General features: G+C 33.1%; 1 protein-coding gene across 1 annotated transcript in view; it reads right to left on the bottom strand.

Annotated features, from left to right (window-relative positions):
• The window catches only part of arhgap10 (Rho GTPase activating protein 10), a 130820-nt gene that overhangs the window by 67993 nt on the left and 42316 nt on the right, over positions 1 to 20511 (bottom strand). The window contains 10 exon segments of the mRNA NM_001045250.1: positions 107 to 175; positions 261 to 300; positions 2275 to 2356; positions 3831 to 3925; positions 4016 to 4122; positions 4235 to 4364; positions 6437 to 6541; positions 9119 to 9229; positions 13533 to 13634; positions 14074 to 14145. Of these exon segments, the coding sequence (NP_001038715.1) occupies positions 107 to 175; positions 261 to 300; positions 2275 to 2356; positions 3831 to 3925; positions 4016 to 4122; positions 4235 to 4364; positions 6437 to 6541; positions 9119 to 9229; positions 13533 to 13634; positions 14074 to 14145 (913 nt within the window).

Genomic DNA, 20511 nt, shown 5'->3' with positions numbered 1-20511 from the left:
CCTTTGCTGACAGAAAATACACATCCTGCCTGATACATTTTGCTTCTGTTTATTATCTTTAATTGAAATATTATTTTCACATTTAATATTCACAGCAAAGACTTACCTCTGGCTTCAATGGCATTTATTGAGTTTTTCACAAAGCTTATTCCCACGTCATCCAACTGTGCGTCAACTACGGAAATACACACATATTTCATTAGAATGCGTATAAGCATTACTCATAAACTATGAAGTTTGATGTTAATTTGGTCTCTTACTTCCTCTTTCTCTTGAATGTGTCCGGTTGAGACACTGCATCTGCGTGAGAGAGATAAACATCAGAAAACACAAACCAGACCCACATGAAACACCACAGCAAACGGAGCACAATTTATAAACCAAACAAGAGACTACTATTTAACATTAAACACGTTACAGTTAACTACTGTTGAAAATGCTAGGGACTATGTGTGTCTTTTTAAGTCTTTAATGCTCACCAGGCTGCATTCATCAAACATACTGTAAAATAATAAAATGTAATATTGAAAAAAAATAAAAAATTAAATGTAATTAATTAATGTGTATTTATTTATTTATAATTTGATGAATAGAAAAGAATACTTTATAAAAATGTAAAAAGTAAAAAATAAATAAAAACTGCAGCTTTTGAGGTTTTTAATTAATTATTGCATAGAAGAGTATTTTGTAACAATGTAAAGATTTGTGGTGTTAACTATTAGTCAGGCCAGGAAACTGTTTTAAATAAGCATATGTTAAGTAAAAAAAAATAAAAATAATAATAAATAAATAAATGAAAAATAAATGAATTAAAACTTATTTAAATAAACTGCAGCTTTTGAGCCTATTTATTTATTTATTTATTATTTTTTTTATTAAACATTTTGATTTTGAACAAAGTCCGAGATCCACCCAACAAAATATGTAAAATAAAAATAAAAACAGCAATATTGAAAAAATAAGAAAAAAATCAAGTTTGAAACATAAATGATACAGTCCCTCTTATATTTGACCAAAACTGTACAGTTTTTTTTTTTACTGGCTCCATTTATTTTGGCTGTGGTGTATTCCAGACTAATAATGTCCAGTAGATATAGCCTCCAGGACAAATCAGTTGGAGCAGATAATTTTAGCCATAGTTTCAGCATAGTTTCTTTTTTGAGTCCTTTTTTGGTTGATGGATAAGGAGAGTAATGAATCATTCAGCATAAGAAAATGCAGTGGGTTATTTATTTATGTTTTGATGAACAGAAAAGAGTATTTTGTTACAATGTAAAAATTGGTTGTGTTAACTATTATTCCGGTCACTAAACTGTTTTAAGTGAACATTTATGTTAAATAAAAAAAGTAAAAATAAATAAATTAAAAACTTACATAAATTGCAGATTTTTATCTTATTTATTTATTTATTTATTTATTTATTTATTTATTTATTCATTCATTCATTCATTTATGTATGTTTTGATGAACAGAAAAGAGTATTATGTAACAATGTAAAAATTGGTAGTGTTAACTATTATTCAGACCAGAATACTGTTGTAAATGAGCATAATATAAATAAACAATAATGAACATTAAAAAAATAAATAACTTAAATAAATTGAAGCTTTTGGGCTTATTTATTTGTTTATAAACAAATATAAAAATAACAATGTAAAAATAGTTTGTTTAAACTATTATTCAGGCCAGGGGTCCATTCTTCTTACCTCGATTAAATGATCTAAGATAATTTGGCAGATCCTATATCTTTTAATCATGATTACTGGTCTCCGGCTAATTTGGTTCTTCAAACAAGTTCATCAGATTAAACTGTCTGGATGAACTGATCTGAGATGCAACGATTGGCTGACAGCACATCAGCGTAATGACATCATCTGAATAATATTCAATTATCCATGTGAGCAAAATTACATACAATTCATAGTAACCGTGTATATAACCTCTAGGTTACTACTGTAAGAAACCATCAGCATTTGGTACATACTTTCAGTATTACCTTTGCTTGAAATGACCAGATCTAATCCTGTTTATAAAATAAGCTGCTGCTCCAGACCAGGTTAGACTGAGCTGTTGTCATGTTGTTGCTATGAAAACAACTCTTGGATGACTTTTGGAGAACAAAACGATCCTGGATCATGTCAAATAGTCAAGTCCAAATAATTGAGTAATGGACGTACGAAGAACAGACCCTGGGAAATTGCTTTAAATGAATGTATATGTTAAATTTGACTTTAAAATAAAATAAAAATAAAAATGCAATAAAAATAGACGCACTGGTTCTTTTCCTCCCATCGCATGCATCCAGAATTTGTGGTCATCTTCTGAGAGTGCCTGGACTGTCAGCACTGTGCCCGGTCTAGGGGGAGAAAAAAATAACACTCACTCACTCACTCAAAATTACTTAAAAATACAAAATACAAAAACTGTACAGTACTATTTATTTTTTGTAGATTACTGGTTTTGTGGTAAATTACATTCCTTTTTTTAAATGCCTATTTGTTTTTGTTTTATTTTTATTACTTGATTGCTGTTAAATGAACCTGTCAAATCAATTTCAAAAAGGACATGACGTCTGCATATCTTTTTTTACCTGAAAATACGCTGGATCATAAAAGCATATTTTCATTGAGAATGAATCCTCTCCTAATTTGGAAACATTCTGATGTGCTGATGTGATGCTCGAAAGATTCCACTAACCAGCCTCAAGACGAACATGATAAACGTTCACCATACACTCTGCCCGGGTCAGCTTTGGTTTTGATTAATGAGAACTCCTTGTGTATCCTGGATGATCACAATATTTTGATTTTCCTTATTCTCTGACATCTGAGACCAGTTAATCTCAGTCATCTCAAACTCAGGAGCAACAGAAGGATTTACAGTACTGTTATTTTTTCTTTCTTGTTTTTTTATTAAGTTAAGCTCATAGCTTTTAACAATGATGAAGTTCTTGTGATGTTTCTTGTTTTCTATCTATCTATCTATCTATCTATCTATCTATCTATCTATCTATCTATCTATCTATCTATCTATCTATCTATCTATCTATCTATCTATCTATCTATCTATCTATCTATCTATCTATCTATCTATCTATCTATCTATCTATCTATCTATCTATCCATCCATCCATCCATCCATCCATCCATCCATCCATCTATCTATCTATCCATCCATCCATCCATCCATCCATCCATCCATCCATCGCATGAAATAGATGGACTGCCATCGCGTTCATTAAATATTTTGAAAAATTAGCAATACTGAGAATAATTAAGAAAAAAAAGTAGATAAAGAGAGACGCACATGCTCAACTATGTTTTTGGACCTCTTTTTTAGAGCTTTAGTTTCAACGGATAGCACAAAGTTCATCAGGGTTTAGTTGCTAAGAGCATATTTACTATGCATTGCAGTCATTACTACTGACTTCGATTAAATTAACTGATCTGCTAACAAAGGGAACCTTACTGTACAAATTTAATGAACAAAAAGCCAGTAAATAGCCATCGAATGTTTAGTGTTGCATGCCAAATTAAAGTGAAAATGTTAATGCTTGAAAATAAATCACCTATCAAGTCATTAAACATTTGGTGCTGTGATGAACAACCACTGTTAATCCAACAATCTGAATATTTTTAAAATGTTGAAGCGCCAATGATATCAATACTGTGCATGTTCATGATCATGATTTATTAAATGGCTGTCTGAAATACTCAATTCTGATTGGTCAGTCATGACATTCCAAGGTATGCTAACCCAAAATAATAATGGCAGAATAACACAGGCTCATCCAGAAACTCAGAATCCCCTTGACCATCTACCCAACATACCGATCTGTGATCTCAATGTCTAGGCAGAACCGTCTGTCGAGAGCATCTGTGGTTTTGCGAACACAAGATTTAAGTGTAACAGACTCGGTCTCACCCTGAAAAAGATAAAGCAGAATAATAACATGAATGAAGAATTAGCTATAAATTGACATTTTTATAAAACGTGCAATGTGATGATCCCTTACAAGCTTCCCTCCTGATCTCTGGTCAAACGTCTTCATATGTAGAATCTTCTGTTCTTTGACAAATGTGGAATAGCGTTTCACCCAGCTGGATCCGAAAGGTGGAGGTCCTGCAGAAATGGCAAGAATTAAACCAACAATGTAGCTAAGATATGACAGCAGAAGTCAGCAGAAGGTAATAGGCCTCCTACAGAGTCCTATCATGAAAGTGAACCATCGTACGTTTCTCCTGGACATAAAGATAGCCCTCGCTGCTGATAGGGCTCGTCTGTCTATAATCCTGTGGCGACTCTTTGATTCTCTTCATTAACTCGAACACCTCGGAGCGCGTGCCCTCAAAACGATTCCGTGTCTGCAAATAGATGCATCAAAATAAAATAACATAAAAGGAGAACAAAGCTTTACAGATTCTGTGAGGGTTTGCTAAACAGAGAATTTAATAAAACCAGGACCACAAAAACAGGCCATTTATTTACATTCAGATTTATACATCACTTGAAAGTTGAATAAAAATGCTTTTCATTGATGTTTGATTTGTTAATATGGGTTACTATTCATCTGAGATGGAATTATTTATATTATGTATTAGCTACACTCACCGTCCACTTTATTAGGTACACCTTACTAGTACCCACTTTTGCCTTCAGAACAGCCTTAATCCTTCATGGTATAGATTCAACAAAGTACTGGGAATATTCCTTATAGATTTTGGTCCATATTGACATGATAGCATCACGCAGTTGATGCAGATTTGTCAGCTGCACATCCATTATGGAAATTTCCTGTTCCACCACATCCTAAAGGCTCTCTATTAAATTGAGTTCTGGTGACTGTGGAGGCCATTTGAGTACAGTGCACTAATTGTCATGCTCAAGAAACCAGTCTGAGATGATTTGCGCTTTATGATATGGAGTGTTATCCTGCTAGAAGTAGCCTTAAGAAGATGGGCACACTGTGGTCATTAAGTGATAATGGTCAGCAACAATACTCAGGTAGGCTGTGGCTGTTGTCATGCTGCTCAATTGGTACTAATGGGTCCAAAGAGTGTCAAGAAAATATTCCTCACATCATTACACCTAATACTCCGAATGTCGCAGCAGAAATCGAGGCTCAGACCTGGCAATGTTTTTCTAATCTTCTGTTGGCCAATTTTGGTGAGCCTGTGCAAATTGTAGCCTCAGTTTTCTGTTCTTAGCTGACTGTAACGAGTGGTCATTTGAGTTACTTTTGCCTTTCTATAAGCTCGAACAAGTCTGGCCATTCTCCTCTGACCTCTGGACCGCTCTCTGTTAATTCTAGAGATGGTTGTGCATGAAAATCCCAGTAGATCAGCAGTTTCTGAAACACTCAGATCAGCCCGTCTTGCACCAACAACCATGTCATATTCAAAGTCACTTAAATCACCTTTCTTCCCCATTCTGATGCTTAGTTTGAGCTGCAGCAGATCATCTTGACCATGTCTACATGACTAAATGCACTGAGTTGCCAACTGGCTGATTAGAAAATCTGCATTAAGTAGTAGTTGGAAAGGTGTGCCTAATAAAATGGCCGGTACGTGTTTATATTAGCTGAGAAAAAACCATTTGAAAACTTTGGATTCTGAGGGTTAAAAAAATCTAAATATTAAGAAATTAACCTTTAACTTACCTATATTAAGTGATTTACAACTGAGTTTTCATATATTTACAGTAGGAAAATTACAAAATACACTTATAGAACATAATTTTTACCTTTTTTTTCTGATTTTTGGAATTAAAAAAAAAATAATAATATTTTTGACACATCTTTAATGTATTTGTGACTCTTGCCAAAAACACCTGTGCTAAATAAGACTGGTTTTGTGGTCCAGGATCATATATTGTGCGCAGTGTAAATCCCCATCTTGGAAATTTCTTGGAAATCCCATCAAAGATGCTAATCTAAGGTACATCTTTTTAAACTATAAATCATCAGAACTCTGACCCTGACCATCACAACTGATTTATAGCTGATCTAAAACAAAACAAAAAGCACCAATGTGGACAGCGAGGTGGTCCAATCACACAGGACAGCAGGAGGAAGTCGACTTTCAAACTTCCGGCTTAGAAGTAAAACACAATGGAAGGTCAATACAAACAAAGGCCTTAAAGTTTCCCTTGGAAACCTTGGCCCCCTCAAAATGCCGCTGTATCCTGTCTCCGCCACTCTCTTACCATGTCAATCTGTGAGCCAATAATGTTAACCGAATGAAGGTGATAAATCAATCAGCATTTGTTTTGATTAAGTAGTTGTAAAAATATGTATGTATATATTGTATATATATATATATATATATATATATATATATATTTTTTTTTTTTTTTTTTTTTTTTTTTTTGAGCAAATAATAAAAAAAAAACTATTTAAATGTTTGTTTTGCCTTTTAAAACAGTCATTTTTACTTACATTTTGAATATTGATTTGGAGTGCCTTTTTGTAATGGTCAAAGTCTTTGGCCAACTCGTATCCCTGATGATAGAAGGTAAATACAGTCTGAAAGAATGCCAGCATCTGCACAGAAAGGGTAAAGGCGAAATGCATATGAAAACACAATCAATCTTAGTGTCTAAATCAAGTCAAAGATTCAATAAAAGAAGAAAACAATGTGTGTGTCCATAAACTGCAATCTGGTAAATATTTGCTCTGCTAAAATAGTAAGATTCCACATAAAGGAAACCAATTTGCTTATGCAATCCATCAAACCATGTGACGTTGTGGGTAAATTAGAAAGAATACTTGTCCAAACAGACCTGCTTGCAAATAGCTTAGACACACCCTTTTTTAAAAGTGGGTTTTGTACAATTGTACCAAATGCAATTACTCTTATCTTTTAAGCAAAAATTCATTGAGTTGATCAAAAGTGACAAAACCATTTCTAACATAATTGCAAAAGGTTAGTATGAGTAATTCCTTCCTTTTGAACTTTTTTTACACAGACATTAAGCATCAAAATTGTGTCAACACTGATTATATTGAGACAATGTTATTTGACAACAAATCAACATAAAATGATTCCTAAAAAAGGAGTAAAGCTAAGAAATCAACATTGTCATTGCATTTAGTTTTGAAAAAAAATACTGATCACAAGCAGGTTTGTAGACCTTGTTAACTATATTACTTTGGTATAACTATCTGCATCTAATACAAACAATTATTTATTTAAAAAGTTACTTTTATTTGTGATAATGTTAATTTATTTCTTTGTAACCAAACTTTACATACATACAGTACAATATGTACTAAATACCAAAAATTTTATACAACAATGCAGGGGGTTGCACCTTTTACCGGTACTGTTGTAAATTTGCGATACTATGTCTCCAAAATACTGATGGTGCCTCTGTAGTTTGTAAACGGTAGTATCGTTATTAATGGTTTATTTACAATAGATAATGTTGCAAAGGTCTGTGCAACAATTGGCCATTTGATTTTAATAGTCTGTGGAGCTCTTTAAGGTTGCTAAACTGTATAGAATATGCGCCTTTATAGCCTATTGCACGTTTCCTAACACTTCAGTTCTGTTCTTCTTAATATGATTTAGTAACTACAACCGTGACAATCTTTTTTAAAAGAACGAATCACAAAGTGAAACTTTGAATTACTTTGGACTGTTACCTGACAATCAAAGGCAAAAAATAGCAAGAGGAAACATTGAAACCCTTTTTGACCACTTCAAATAGCCTAATTTTGTTGGAAAAATGCTTCTTTGTATCAAATTTCACTCTGTATAATTTGTCTCTTTACTTTAATGTATTTTGTGTTGGTCAGTTATCTACAAAACAAACAAAAATAATTAATACATTTTAGGTGAAGTGAGGTGCAAATATATACCTTCAGCTGGTATAGCATCATAAGGTTAATTAATGATATTGCGACAACCCTACTAGTATGCCAATCCAAGCTTGGCCCTTATTTTTGTCATTCTGTTTGATGCCGTAAGTAACGTCAAAATTACACACTCACACACACACACCTGCATGCACGCACACATACATGCACACACACGCACACACACACGCACACACACACGCACACACACACGCACACACACACGCACACACACACGCACGCACGCACGCACGCACGCACGCACGCACGCACGCACGCACGCACGCACAATAATATTGTGTATGTATAACATGAAATTCACAACATTTATTCTTGGACTATATATTTACCTCAAATTATTGCAGGTACAGATGAAGTCAAAAGTATTTGCCCTCCTGAGCTTTTTTTTATTCTTTTTCAAATATTTTCCAAATGATGTTTAAAAGAGCAAGGAATTTTTCATTTGGAGAAAATCTAATTTGTTTAATTTCGGCTATAATAAAAGAAGTTTTGTTTTTTTAAACCATTTTAAGGTCAGTATTATTAGCCCCCTTAAGCAATTTATTTTTTCAATGGTCTACAGAACAAAACAATGTTATACAATGATTTACCCAAGTTCTCTAACACGCCTAATTAACTTAGTTAAGCCTTTTAATTGCAATATAAGCTGAATATTATTATCTTGCAAAATATCTAGTAAAATAATACGTACTATCATCAAGGCAAAGAAAAAAGAAATCAGTTATTAGAAATGAGTTATTAGAACCATTTTTGTTAAGAAACCCGCTGAAAAAGCATTTCCATTAAACAGAAATTGTGTGTGTGTGTGTGTGTGTGTGTATATATATATATATATATATATATATATATATATATATATATATATATATATATATATATATATATATATAAATATATAAATATATATATATATATTTATATATTTATATATATATATATATATATTTATATATATATATATATATATATATTTATATATATATATATATATATATATATATATATATATATATTTATATATTTATATATATATATATATATATATATATATATATATATATATATATATATATATATATATATATATATAATAATATATGGGGCACTAATAATTCTGACTTAAACTGTATATTTTATCAAATGTGTGTGAGTTTTTCCCCCTACAGCTAAATCCATCAGCAAACAATGAAGAAATCGATTAGGTTCAATGACCATGAGGATGATGGGTCGTGCACTTACAGGTTCAACACACTCAAACTTCTTCCTCTCCTGTATCTCCTGCAGTTTGCAAACATACTCTAGAGAGGTCTCCTGAAAGTGCTGTCGCATCAGTTCCACCGACACATCAGCCTACATGATGGACAGACAAAGACAAAAAAAGCTTTACAGTTCAGATTAAAGATTGAAGGAAAAAAGGGGAAGACTTAAAGCAGGCTGATGGCCAAATGGGTTTTTCCAAAAGTTGTCTTTTTTCTGTGTCAACCTGGGTTAAAACACAGAGGGCCATCTTTTGAAAATGGAAGTAATTGTGCAAAGTGTGATGACAATGTAACCAACAAAGGAAATTACTGTAAAATAGTTAATTAATTGATAAATAGTTAATTAGTTGTGCAGATACAGTAAATCACAGTAATGTTAGCAACAGTATATGACTTTAAAGAATATATATAACAATAACTAAAAAAAACATTAGGTTTAAAGTGTCTTTACATGCAGAAATAAAACTCTTAAAGCACACAATACTAACCATAATGATTTTTGCTAGTTTTGTGGTGAATTATCTGCTGATGTCATTAAGATAAAAAATGTAGTAATCTAAAACTAAAATATGAAAATCAACTTGTTTATTTTCAGTTAAATTCTTAGATTGCATCTGTTTAGGGTATTGGGCGTAGTTAACATACACCCCAACTGTCAGTTTTGACAGAGACATGACAGCAAAGCGAAATGGTGAGATAAAGGTGTCTGTTTTTTTTTTTTTTTTTTTTCCCCAATCTTTCTGAATGAAATGCCTACTCTACAACATCTATTCAACAAAAACAAGCCACACCCACTGTTTTCTCATTTAATATTCCCTTTCTCTTTTTCTGTCTTCTTTGAAATACAGAAACAACAACTTGCCCAGTTAAAATAGTGTTAGCTACTTGGTGTAATAGTGTAAATGTTAGGTATTTGCTAATAAAAGATAGGATAAATCTAAAAGTTACAAAATGATGGCCCAATGCGGAGTATGTAATGGTCCAGTTAAATAAGTTTTTTTAACACTATCCCTTTTTATTACTGGAAATTTTTGCTTGAGAAAGAATATACTATATTGGTGCAAGTAGAGCATTTATACAATGGTACGCTTTTAAAAAAAGTATTGTGAAAATATTGTACCTTTGGGGTACAGCAGCTTGCCCGTGTTTGACTGCACATGTGTGATGATGGTTTAGATACAACTGGGAATGTGCATGCAGTTTAATTGTGCACAGCGAATGCAATCAAAGAGGCAAACTAAAAAGCTTTTTTCTCAAAAGAATCTGTTTGCATGCAGTCACAGAACGCTAATACACTTAAGTGTCACTTAATTTACAGCAAAATGGAAAAGCTTGATTAATGTACTAGAACCTAACAAAACACAGTTGATAAAAATTAAGCATTTTTTAGTTTTGGTTATATTAGTTTTAGTTGTTTTTTATGTCAAAAGTTCAACAGAAATGTTGTAAAAGTGATGTCGTAGCTAATAGACGTCAGGATGTATAAAAACGACAGGTTGAAAATGATAGCCCAATCCGGAGTATGTAATAGTCTAGTTAAATAAGTTTTACTATAACTTTCTATTAATGGAACATCTGCTTGAGAAAGTAAATAATATATTAGTACAAATAGAGCATTTATACAATGATACGCTATTGAAAATAAAATACCTTTGTGGTACTGCAGCTTGTCCATGTTTGCATTTGTTATAGAATAACCTTTGCATGCCAACGAAGACACCGTTCTGTCAACAAAATATTTAGGGTACGACAGTGTGATGATGATTTGGATACAACTGCTAATGTACGTATCATGCAATTGTGCAGGGAGAACGCAATCAGAGCAGCAAACTCATAAGCTTTCTTTTCAAAAGAGTTGGTTTGTAAGCAGTCATACAACAAAAATACAAAAGTGTCACTTAACTTGCTTCAAAATATAAAAAGTTTAATTTATGTATAAAAAATACACATGATAAAAACGTTAAAGGGTTAGTTAACACAAAAATGTAAAAACTTTTTAATATAAAATCTGAGAGCTATGGTTTCAGATTGTTCAAAATAATAATAATAAAAAAAAGAAAAATATATATATTAAAATTAACAGAAAACATTCTGGTTCATTCAGTGCACGGATGAGTTTGGAATGATACTGTATGAGGGTGGGTGACTTTATTTTTTGGGTGAACTAACTCTTTAACTAAAGCTAAAATTGAAATCTAAGAAGAAAAAATAAAAACTACTGATAAACTACCATAGTACTTCAATGATAATGATTGTATACTTAACATTCATTAAACAATCTTTAATTGGCCAGTTGCTGAATGCAGTGGTCTCAAGATGTAAGTGACAAAAAAAAATAATAATAATAAAATAAATAAATAAAACATTTTATTTGATATATCAAGTTAAATACAAAACATTTACACTATAAAAAATGCTGGGTTCCACACTGTGAATTTGTGTTAGGACAACATAAAGAAATTACGTTAACTTCTTATTTGTTACCAGTTTAAATATATTAAACATAAACAATTATGTTTTCTTAAACCAAACTGAATAATTGTGCTGTTTTAGCTCGTTTTAAATAAGTAGTCCGAACAAGCAACAGATATAATGTTTTTGTGTGCATGCTACAGGATGTTAAAGAAAGTGTAATGCATTAGCCAAAAGTTGTGATCTGGTGGCACATATGGAACAATTTGTTGTGCTTCATTACAAAGAATGACAAAAATATCCTTCCTTAAACACATTAAATTGAAGGCATTGTGTACTCGGCCTATAATAACTTAAGTGTCTCATGAGTTAGAGAACAACAGAGCAGTCACCTCAGCTGTCCTTTGTTCTAGGCATCTAGGACTTTAAACATCCCACTGCCCTAGACCAAAACACATACATCAAGTGGTCTACAGGAACATAATGGCCCACTATAAATATATCAACAGTCTCCAATGCTTTTTATGCTCAATGTATACAAGCATACAGGCTTGGTGGGCATGCCTTAAAAGGTCATGTTCTTCAGACACTGCCCAGTCAAGACTTTAGCAGAGCAATATCATGCCCACTTTTACTTTTCCCATGCTTGAGAGTCATTAGTTAAAATGCCTTGCTTCTTAAGCATAGTAGAAAAGAAAGAAAGCAAGAAAGCAATGAAAAGAAAGAAAGAAAGAAAGAAAGAAAGAAAGAAAGAAAGAAAGAAAGAAATGAAAAGAAAGAAGCAAAGTAAAGACCAAAAAATTAAAGAAATTAAAGACAGAGAGAACGCTGTAAAAAAAGTCAACTCGACTTAAAATCAAGGCAACAGTTAACTCAAATTGAGTCAAGTGCAATAATTGGGTTGAAAGTTGAGTCAACTCAAAATATTCTGAAGTGTGTTGCCCTAAAATTATAAGTTGAGTCAACTTTTTTTTTTTTAACAGAGAAAAGCCAAGAAAAGAAAGAAAAGGCAAAGAAAAGAAAGAAAAAGCAAAGAAAAGCATGCAAGTGAAGGAAAGCAACGAAAAAAGCTAAAAAAAGAAAATAAAGAAAAGAAAAAAAGTGAAGAAAAAAATAAAATGCAAAGAAAAAAGAAAGAAAGCGAAGAAAAGAAAAAGCAAAGAAAAGAAAGAAAAGCATGCAAGTGAAGGAAAGCAAAGACAGAAAAAAACTAAAAATAAATAAAGTGAAGAAAAGAAAGTGTAGAAAAGAAAGAAAGAAAGTTCAAGAAAAAAAGCGAAGAGAAAAAAAAGCAAAGAAAAGAAGGAAAAAAGTAATTTATTTTAAGTTGAGTTAACTTTTTTAGAGAAGGGAAGAGAAAAATTAAAGGAAAGCAAAGAAAAAAGAAGCAAATAAGAAAAGAAAGAAAGAAAGAAAGAACGAAAGAAAGAAAGAAAGAAAGAACGAAAGAACGAAAGAAAGAAAGAAAGAACGAAAGAAAGAAAGAAAGAAAGAAAGAAAGAAAGAAAGAAAGAAAGAAAGAAAGAAAGAAAGAAAGAAAGAAAGAAAGAAAGAAAGAAAGAAAAGCAAAGGAAATAGGCGAAGTAAGAAAAGAAATCGAAGAAAGAAAGCCAAGAAAAGAAAAAAATGAATAAAAGAAAAAACCAGGAAAAAGGCGAAGAAAAGAAAGTAAGAAAGAGTAATTGGGTTGAAAGTTGAGTCCACTCAAAAATGTCCTAAAGTTTGTTAAGAAAGAAGGAAGGAAGAAAGAAAGAAGAAAAGAAAGAAAGAAAGAAAGAAAGAAAGAAAGAAAGAAAGAAAGAAAGAAAGAAAGAAAGAAAGAAAGAAAGAAAGAAAGAAAGAAAGAAAGAAAGAAAGAAAGGTATCTACTAGAAGCTTCAGTTAACACTACTGAATATTAGAATCCACTGGCCCTAAAGTTTTTAAATCTTTTAACAGAAATACAGATAAAACCACTGTGGAAAGGATGACATGTGAAGTACCTCCTGTAATTGTGGCTCCTTCTTCTTCGCTGACATGTTCAAAAGTTTCTCAAGGGAGCTGTAGTACTTCTCTGTTTCCTTCTCATACTTCTTTCTCTCTGCCTGAAGACAGCAAAAGAAAATATAAAATGGAGGAACTTGCTATTTTGAATACGTGGAACTAGAAGAGTATATGTATTTATATATATTTTTTTACAAGGAACTATATACTATGTATATATGATGAGTTCAGATGCAAAAACCTCTAAGTGTCATCTGGAATTCTCTTCTACAATGAGCATTTTATTCAGCCTCTTATGTTTATGTTCAGTTATTTCATGTTAAAAGTGATGAAAATAACCTATTCTTTACCATAAAAGTAAAATTACTAAATCAAGACAAAGGATACTGAGAAATATGCTAATATTAGAAAAAAAATTCAGATGACACTTAGAGGTTTTTGCATCTGAACTCTTCATATATAAACATTTGTTTTCACTTCCTCTAGTGCAAACATCCTATATTTAATAAATAATGAGAGATGATCTGAAACCGAATTTACCTTTGCTGAGCCAAGATGCTCTTTTCGAAAGTTTTCTAATGGCTTCATCAGTGTCTCTGTGATGTTTCTCATCTGTGAAACACAATTATTAATTCATTATTTCTTTTTCATAACTTGCACAAATAGTAGATTCCAGTTTGAAACAATGTCATCCACCAGCAATATGGTTACCTCTAGTCATTTGATACTATAAAAAGAGTAAAAACAATGATAAGTAAAGCTGCAATGAAACTGTAAATGCCGAGAGCTCCACAAATTTCTTCAAAACTGCATTTATATTGTTTATATGACAGTAAGAACTTCCCCACTGCATGAGTTGGATAACACAACAAGGCTTTCAATTAACTCAAAGAGCATAGATGTTTATTTTGTATCATTTAAAGGGCCATGACACCCCCCACTTTCGGTTTAAGTCTACCTCAAAATTTTTTTCAAAAAATGCATTATAATGGGCGCGGAGTTCCGCGATCAGAGGGAGGAGTGTGCGTGGCCAGCAAAGCAGGGGAGAAGGCAGGGAGCAATTAACAACTGTTGTCAGTTGGCTCACAAAATAAAACAAGTGGTGCTCGCTGCAGAGCCATTTGAGGAGAGGTGAGCTCCAGCGAGGGGGAGCTTAAGCTTGAGCTCCACCTTTTTTGCACTTCTTCTACGAGTGATGTCACTGGGGGTAGGGTTAGGGGTGGGGTTGGTTTACGCATTAAAACAGCTTACAGGAGGAGGAGCGACAGCTCATGCTCCCCCTCGCTGGAGCTCAGCTCTCCTCAAACGGCTCTGCAGCGAGCACCCTCTCAAATAAAACACAAAACCATGATTTTATAGTTTACAAAGTTAAAATGCAAAGAAATAAAATTTAATGCCCTGCTACAGTTGTAATTTCATATACACACAACCACAATTTATATCATTATAAAGATAATCGTGTTTATATAAACACTATAAATGAGAACTTCTCCCTCAATCCCCGGGTCTGAATGCAGACTCAGTGCAGCAGGTCTCTTGCCCTGCCTTTTTTAACCATTAGCCCTGCTGGTAATCTGGAGGATTTAGTCGAACACAGCAGCACGGCGATGTGTCTAAATGTGAACGAACTGCACCATATTCTCCACATTCTCCACCAAACTCGTACTGCTCTCCTGACAAAAATGCTTGCTGCACACAAACAGCTTTGCTGTATCGGCCCTGACAGTCATAAATAATTAAGAAGCCGGCTCTTCTCATAGGATAAGAAAACTCCGCTATGAATAATAATGAGAAACCAACGCGTCATCTTTGCAATTGCAGTTTTGCACTACAGCGACGATTTTGATCCTGCCCCAAAAATCAATTTAAACCCAGAAGATGAAATTAGCTGACAAAAGCTCAAAATTATCCAGTTTTCCACACAATTAAAGCTACCAGGTGCTAACATTGTATTAACTGATGCTCAACACACACAAATTTGTTAAAATCTAAAAAAAAAAAAAGTACTTGGGGGTTTCTGTAACATTTAATTAAACCAAATAATGCACATTTTAAGAGATTAACGCATGAATAATGCACATTTTAAGAGAATAATACACAAATAATGCACATCTTAAGAACTCATAAAGAGAATATAAATACATACGTCATCACATATTAATTATCAGATAAAACTACCTAAAAAATATTTGTGTAGCAAAGTTTACAAGTTTTGCTAGTTAAACTTTCACAATTACCCTTATAATTGAAAGAAACTTGCAATTGAAAGACAAAGAAAGTAAGGGAAAAAAGCAGCAAAGAAATTATACAAAAAAATAAATAAAAAGTATGATCCCGAATATGTAAAGTTTGGAGGCTTAAAACCTCAGTGTGTAATATTATTGAGGTGCTTTTACTACATATGACATCCCAGTTGCAAGGACAAACCTGTGGACTATTTTCAAAGACGACTAGATCTCTCACAAAAGTGCCTAACATCTTCATGTTCAAGTACAGGCATCTTACTGTGCTCATCGTGTAGCAAAGGCCAAGAAAGCCCACACAATTATTATAAAAATGGTTATGATTATTTAAATCATTTTACTTTAATCTGCTGGTTTGTTCTGATCAACAGGATCAGTGTTAACGTTTTATCAACAGTTCAGTTTAGTTAATAGTAACTGAACCTTTCCTTACCCTAACCACTGTTTACAATATTTGACATTTTTACTCTATAATATTACTATATTTTGATGCATTTTGTTAAATGACAGAGATAAAGTTTAGTTTATTTGTAAGTATTGGTGATTTTACTACTTGTAAATTGTTCATAAATAAATACAAATGAATTATAATTCCTAAAATTATATTATAGTTCCTAAAGATTTGGGTCGCAGCTTGATGACCATGCAAAATTGTGGGTCCCATGGCCAAACCAGTTGAGAACCCCTGCCTTGTACCATGTTTTCGTTTTATTGTTAAGATAGTGAAACAAAGTAGCCAGGGTGATGTAAAGGACATTTTAAAGTATACTGTTCCCTTAGAAGATTTACCTGACGTGTCCTCTGGAGTTTGTTTTCACAATCTTGTGAAGTCTGAGAGGAGTGTGCCAGACTAAAATTTGTGCACTTAAAAAAGCCTTAATCAAATGTCTGTCAAAAAGATTGTCAAAAAGCTCAGTTGTCAGGGCTGAAAAACTCTGGGTTAGTGTGAACAAAAAGGCATAACTGCAGCAAAAGTTATGCATTTTTAAACTAAAATGTAAAAGTGTAAACAAGGCCACACACGCATTCTGTAGCAAACAGGTTGGTTCAAATGTGCAAAAAAAATTTGGGAGTGAGTAAATGGTAAGAGAAGTCATTTTATGAATGCACTAACCCTTTAAAATGTGTGGCTTATTGTATCAATCATCTGATAAGCAAGCATGCAGGAATGTCACTTAAAGTAAAAGCACAAACATCATTTAAAATCACTAAATTGAAGATTACTGATCACACAAATGTGATTTTACGATGAAGATGTCACAGCTTTTGATAAATTGTTTTCAATGTTATTTTGACTGTTTGGCCAACCCCGCTTTTACCTGTAAAATTGCCTATTTATTTAACTACCTATTTATATGTAAACAGTCACAGAGAGGAAGTATATGAATCTAAGTTCAGCTTTGTATTCATATTTGTATTCAACACTTTGAAGTTCATTACATAAATCCATACCAAATTTACAATTTTAAATCAACAGCAAATTTGTTAATGTTTTACGTTTTGTATTTGGTGTCTTTTTTTTCTTCAAATATTGCAGTAACATCTTAATGCGAGTCTGGTATCATGATTTGCATTGAGTTATCACCTGACTCTATTGTTAAACATTGATCTAATGTCAGTGACAGGTTGTCCCTTCCTCAAACAACTAAATGCATCAGAGAAGAGAATAGATGTCACTAAAAGAGGAAGGGGAAATTAAATAACTTATAATAAACACTGCACAAAAATAATAGCAGTTAGAGGATTTTATAAAAAAAAAATGACACTGTAAAAACCATCAGTTGATCAATTGAATACTGCATCTACAGTCTCATTTGCTTCTACTTTAGATGATCTTGACACTTGATGATCCAATCAAAATTAGGAAATGTGTTACACGTCCAATAAAACGTTAAACTGAAATCTTTTTTTGGTTAGAAGCATAAATATTTCTCACATCAGCCGCTTTAATATTACAACTTTACTAGCTAACTGATGTATAATGGAAATATACCAATACTAGTTATGCCAACAGTAACATTAAGCAATTTGGCTGAATACTGTATGTGGTAACACTTTATTTTGATGGTCCATTTGAGCATTAGTAGACTGACTTTTTAATATCTGTTGATTCTGCTCCTTCAACAGACATTTAACTGAGTAAAAGAAAATTTACAAGTACATGTCAACTTACTCTAACCCAAACCCCAACCTAACAGTCTACTTGTAATCTAATGAGAATTAGTTGGCATGTAGATGCAGTGTAACTTAAATTCAACAAATGGACCATCAAAATAAAGTGTGACCGAATATGTGTGCCATTTTATTATTAAAGAAAACACTAAAAGATTTTTATTTTGTTTTTGTCATTTAGTGAAAAAATGAATTACTTCTAAAGACATGACAACATGAACTGGAATATGAAACTGTATATGTCATTTCATTGCTTATGTTTTTATTCCACATAGGAAATGTCCCACTTTAGGTGCTGTTTTCCAGAAGCCTTGTTAGCCAATTATGCTTTGAACTTTTGCCATTATAAACTCTTAGCTCTAGACCTGTCATTAGAAGCATATTTTCTTTTTTACAGGGTTATCTTAATATGGACTTCAAGGTGCACCAAGTGAATTTTACAAAACAAAGTAGACATTTGCAAGCACCAAAACATACTCATTAGCCAACAACAACTAAACCATTCTTGATATCTCTGATAACGTTACAATGTTTCTGATATTATGTTATCATTACTAGACATGCCTCTTTATGCAAGTGTTTTGGGACTCAGTAAAACACTGTGGTAGCATTTACCAATTGCTAGGTGCACTTTTAAATCATCCTCTTGAGCTAAATAAGCAAGCTTATATTAAGTAGTCTTTATATTTTGTACTATGTACTTTAGCAATCTTTATCTTCATACATTTAAGTTTGTTAGCAGAATTAGCGTGCAGTATTTGAATGTTCTCTAGTTTCATGAGGTTTTTTTTTGTTTGTTTTTTTGACTTGTGTTCTTAAGTTTCATGGAGGAACCCAAAGTGACACAAGAAACCTAGCATAATTAGCTAAACGAAAAACAAAAACAGTGAAGTGGTCCAGAGTTCATACAGCAATAATTTGTAGAATAATATAACATCAACATTATTTGGATCTCAACCAACATGAACTGAAATAAACAATCATGTTGAATGAACACCACAGCCTACACATGTAGCCAACCACATCCATAGAAGTTAAAATTCTGCATTCCGCCTACATATAATAACACTTCCAAAACACCAGCTGGTAGTGGGGTTTGAGTATTTTCGACAATGCTTGCGTCAGACATCAATGAGTTTACATCAGAAATGCATCCGATGCAACTGACCCAACAAAATCACAGATGTGTAGATAAATCTGAAGTGTCACGGTGGCGCAGTGGGTAGCACAATCGCCTCACAGCAAGAAGGTTGCTGGTTCGAACCTTGACTGGGTCAGTTGGCATTTTCGTTTGGAGTTTGCATGTTCTCCCAGTGTTCGCGTGGGTTTCCTCCAGGTGCTCCGGTTTCCCCCACAAGTCCAAAGACATGCGGTATAGGTGAATTGGGTAAGCTAAATTGACCATGTAAATGTGTGTGAATGAGTGTGTATGGATGTCCTAGTGATGGGTTGCAGTCGAAGGGAGATCCGTTGCGTAAAACATATGCTGGATAAGTTGGCGGATCATTCTGCTGTGGTGACCCCAGATTAGAAACGAAGCTGAAAAGAAAATAAATGAATGAAGCTAAATCTGTGTAACCAGGTGTGGATGTAAAGAGCTGTGCATCAGGTTATGGCATAGGGTGGATGACAATGTTTAGGTTACGCCATACCTACTGTTTACACTCAACAGAGAAGTATAAATTGAAAATATTGCCTTAAAACAACGCATGTACAATAGCTTGTGAATAGCACTGTATCTAGTTTTGAGTGCACTGTGTTATGTTTAGTTAACTAGCAAGTTATTTTGTTATTTGGAAAACATACCCTTGTGCAAGTCTCATGTGTCTCTGGAAGCCACTCTCAATACTTTTAAAAATCTATTTCAAGGTCACGGTAGAGATATTTGCTTTGGGGATTCAAAAGCATTTCAGAAATCTAGAACGATATCAAAAACACTAATTTTATAAAGGTTTTAGAAAACACAGCATTTATTTGCATTTATTTGATCATAAAAGCTAATCTTTACCTTAAAATGTAATGTAATAAGAAACACAACACATGACTGTTATTGCTCATTAAACTTGAAAAGGAGCACCTCTGCTCTACAACCACTCTCTCTCTCTCTCTCTCTCTCTCTCTCTCTCTCTCTCTCTCTGACCCTGTCAGGGCCTGTTCGCTCCACCTCTTCTACACATGCCTCCAGTGTGACGAGGGGCCGTAACATCACTGTTATGAATGGGTGGGGCTCCTGGATGAGCTCAAAACAACTGTCAGCTGTTGCACTTTGAGTCATGGGCAGGGCCTTTAGCTCTCTAATACTGCATACTAAATAAATACTAACATGACCTAAATGCAACATGAGCCCTTTCTACCTAGGTGGCCAACCCCACATTCTCTTGTACCTTAAGAATGCAGAAAACACATATTCGTGCCAGATGAAGGGCTCTAAATGTTAAATGTCTGAAGTATATTAAAAACATATATATTACTTTAAAAGCAACTAACTATACATTGGCCTTTAAAATACAGACTTAAAACAAATACTATTGGATTGTTGATAGGAGAATTGGAAGGCACAGTT

This window comes from Danio rerio, chromosome 1, assembly GCF_049306965.1.
Source record: "Danio rerio strain Tuebingen ecotype United States chromosome 1, GRCz12tu, whole genome shotgun sequence".
NCBI lineage: Eukaryota > Metazoa > Chordata > Actinopteri > Cypriniformes > Danionidae > Danio > Danio rerio.
Note: the sequence above shows the minus strand (reverse complement) of the source record. Positions and strands in the feature narration are given on the sequence as shown.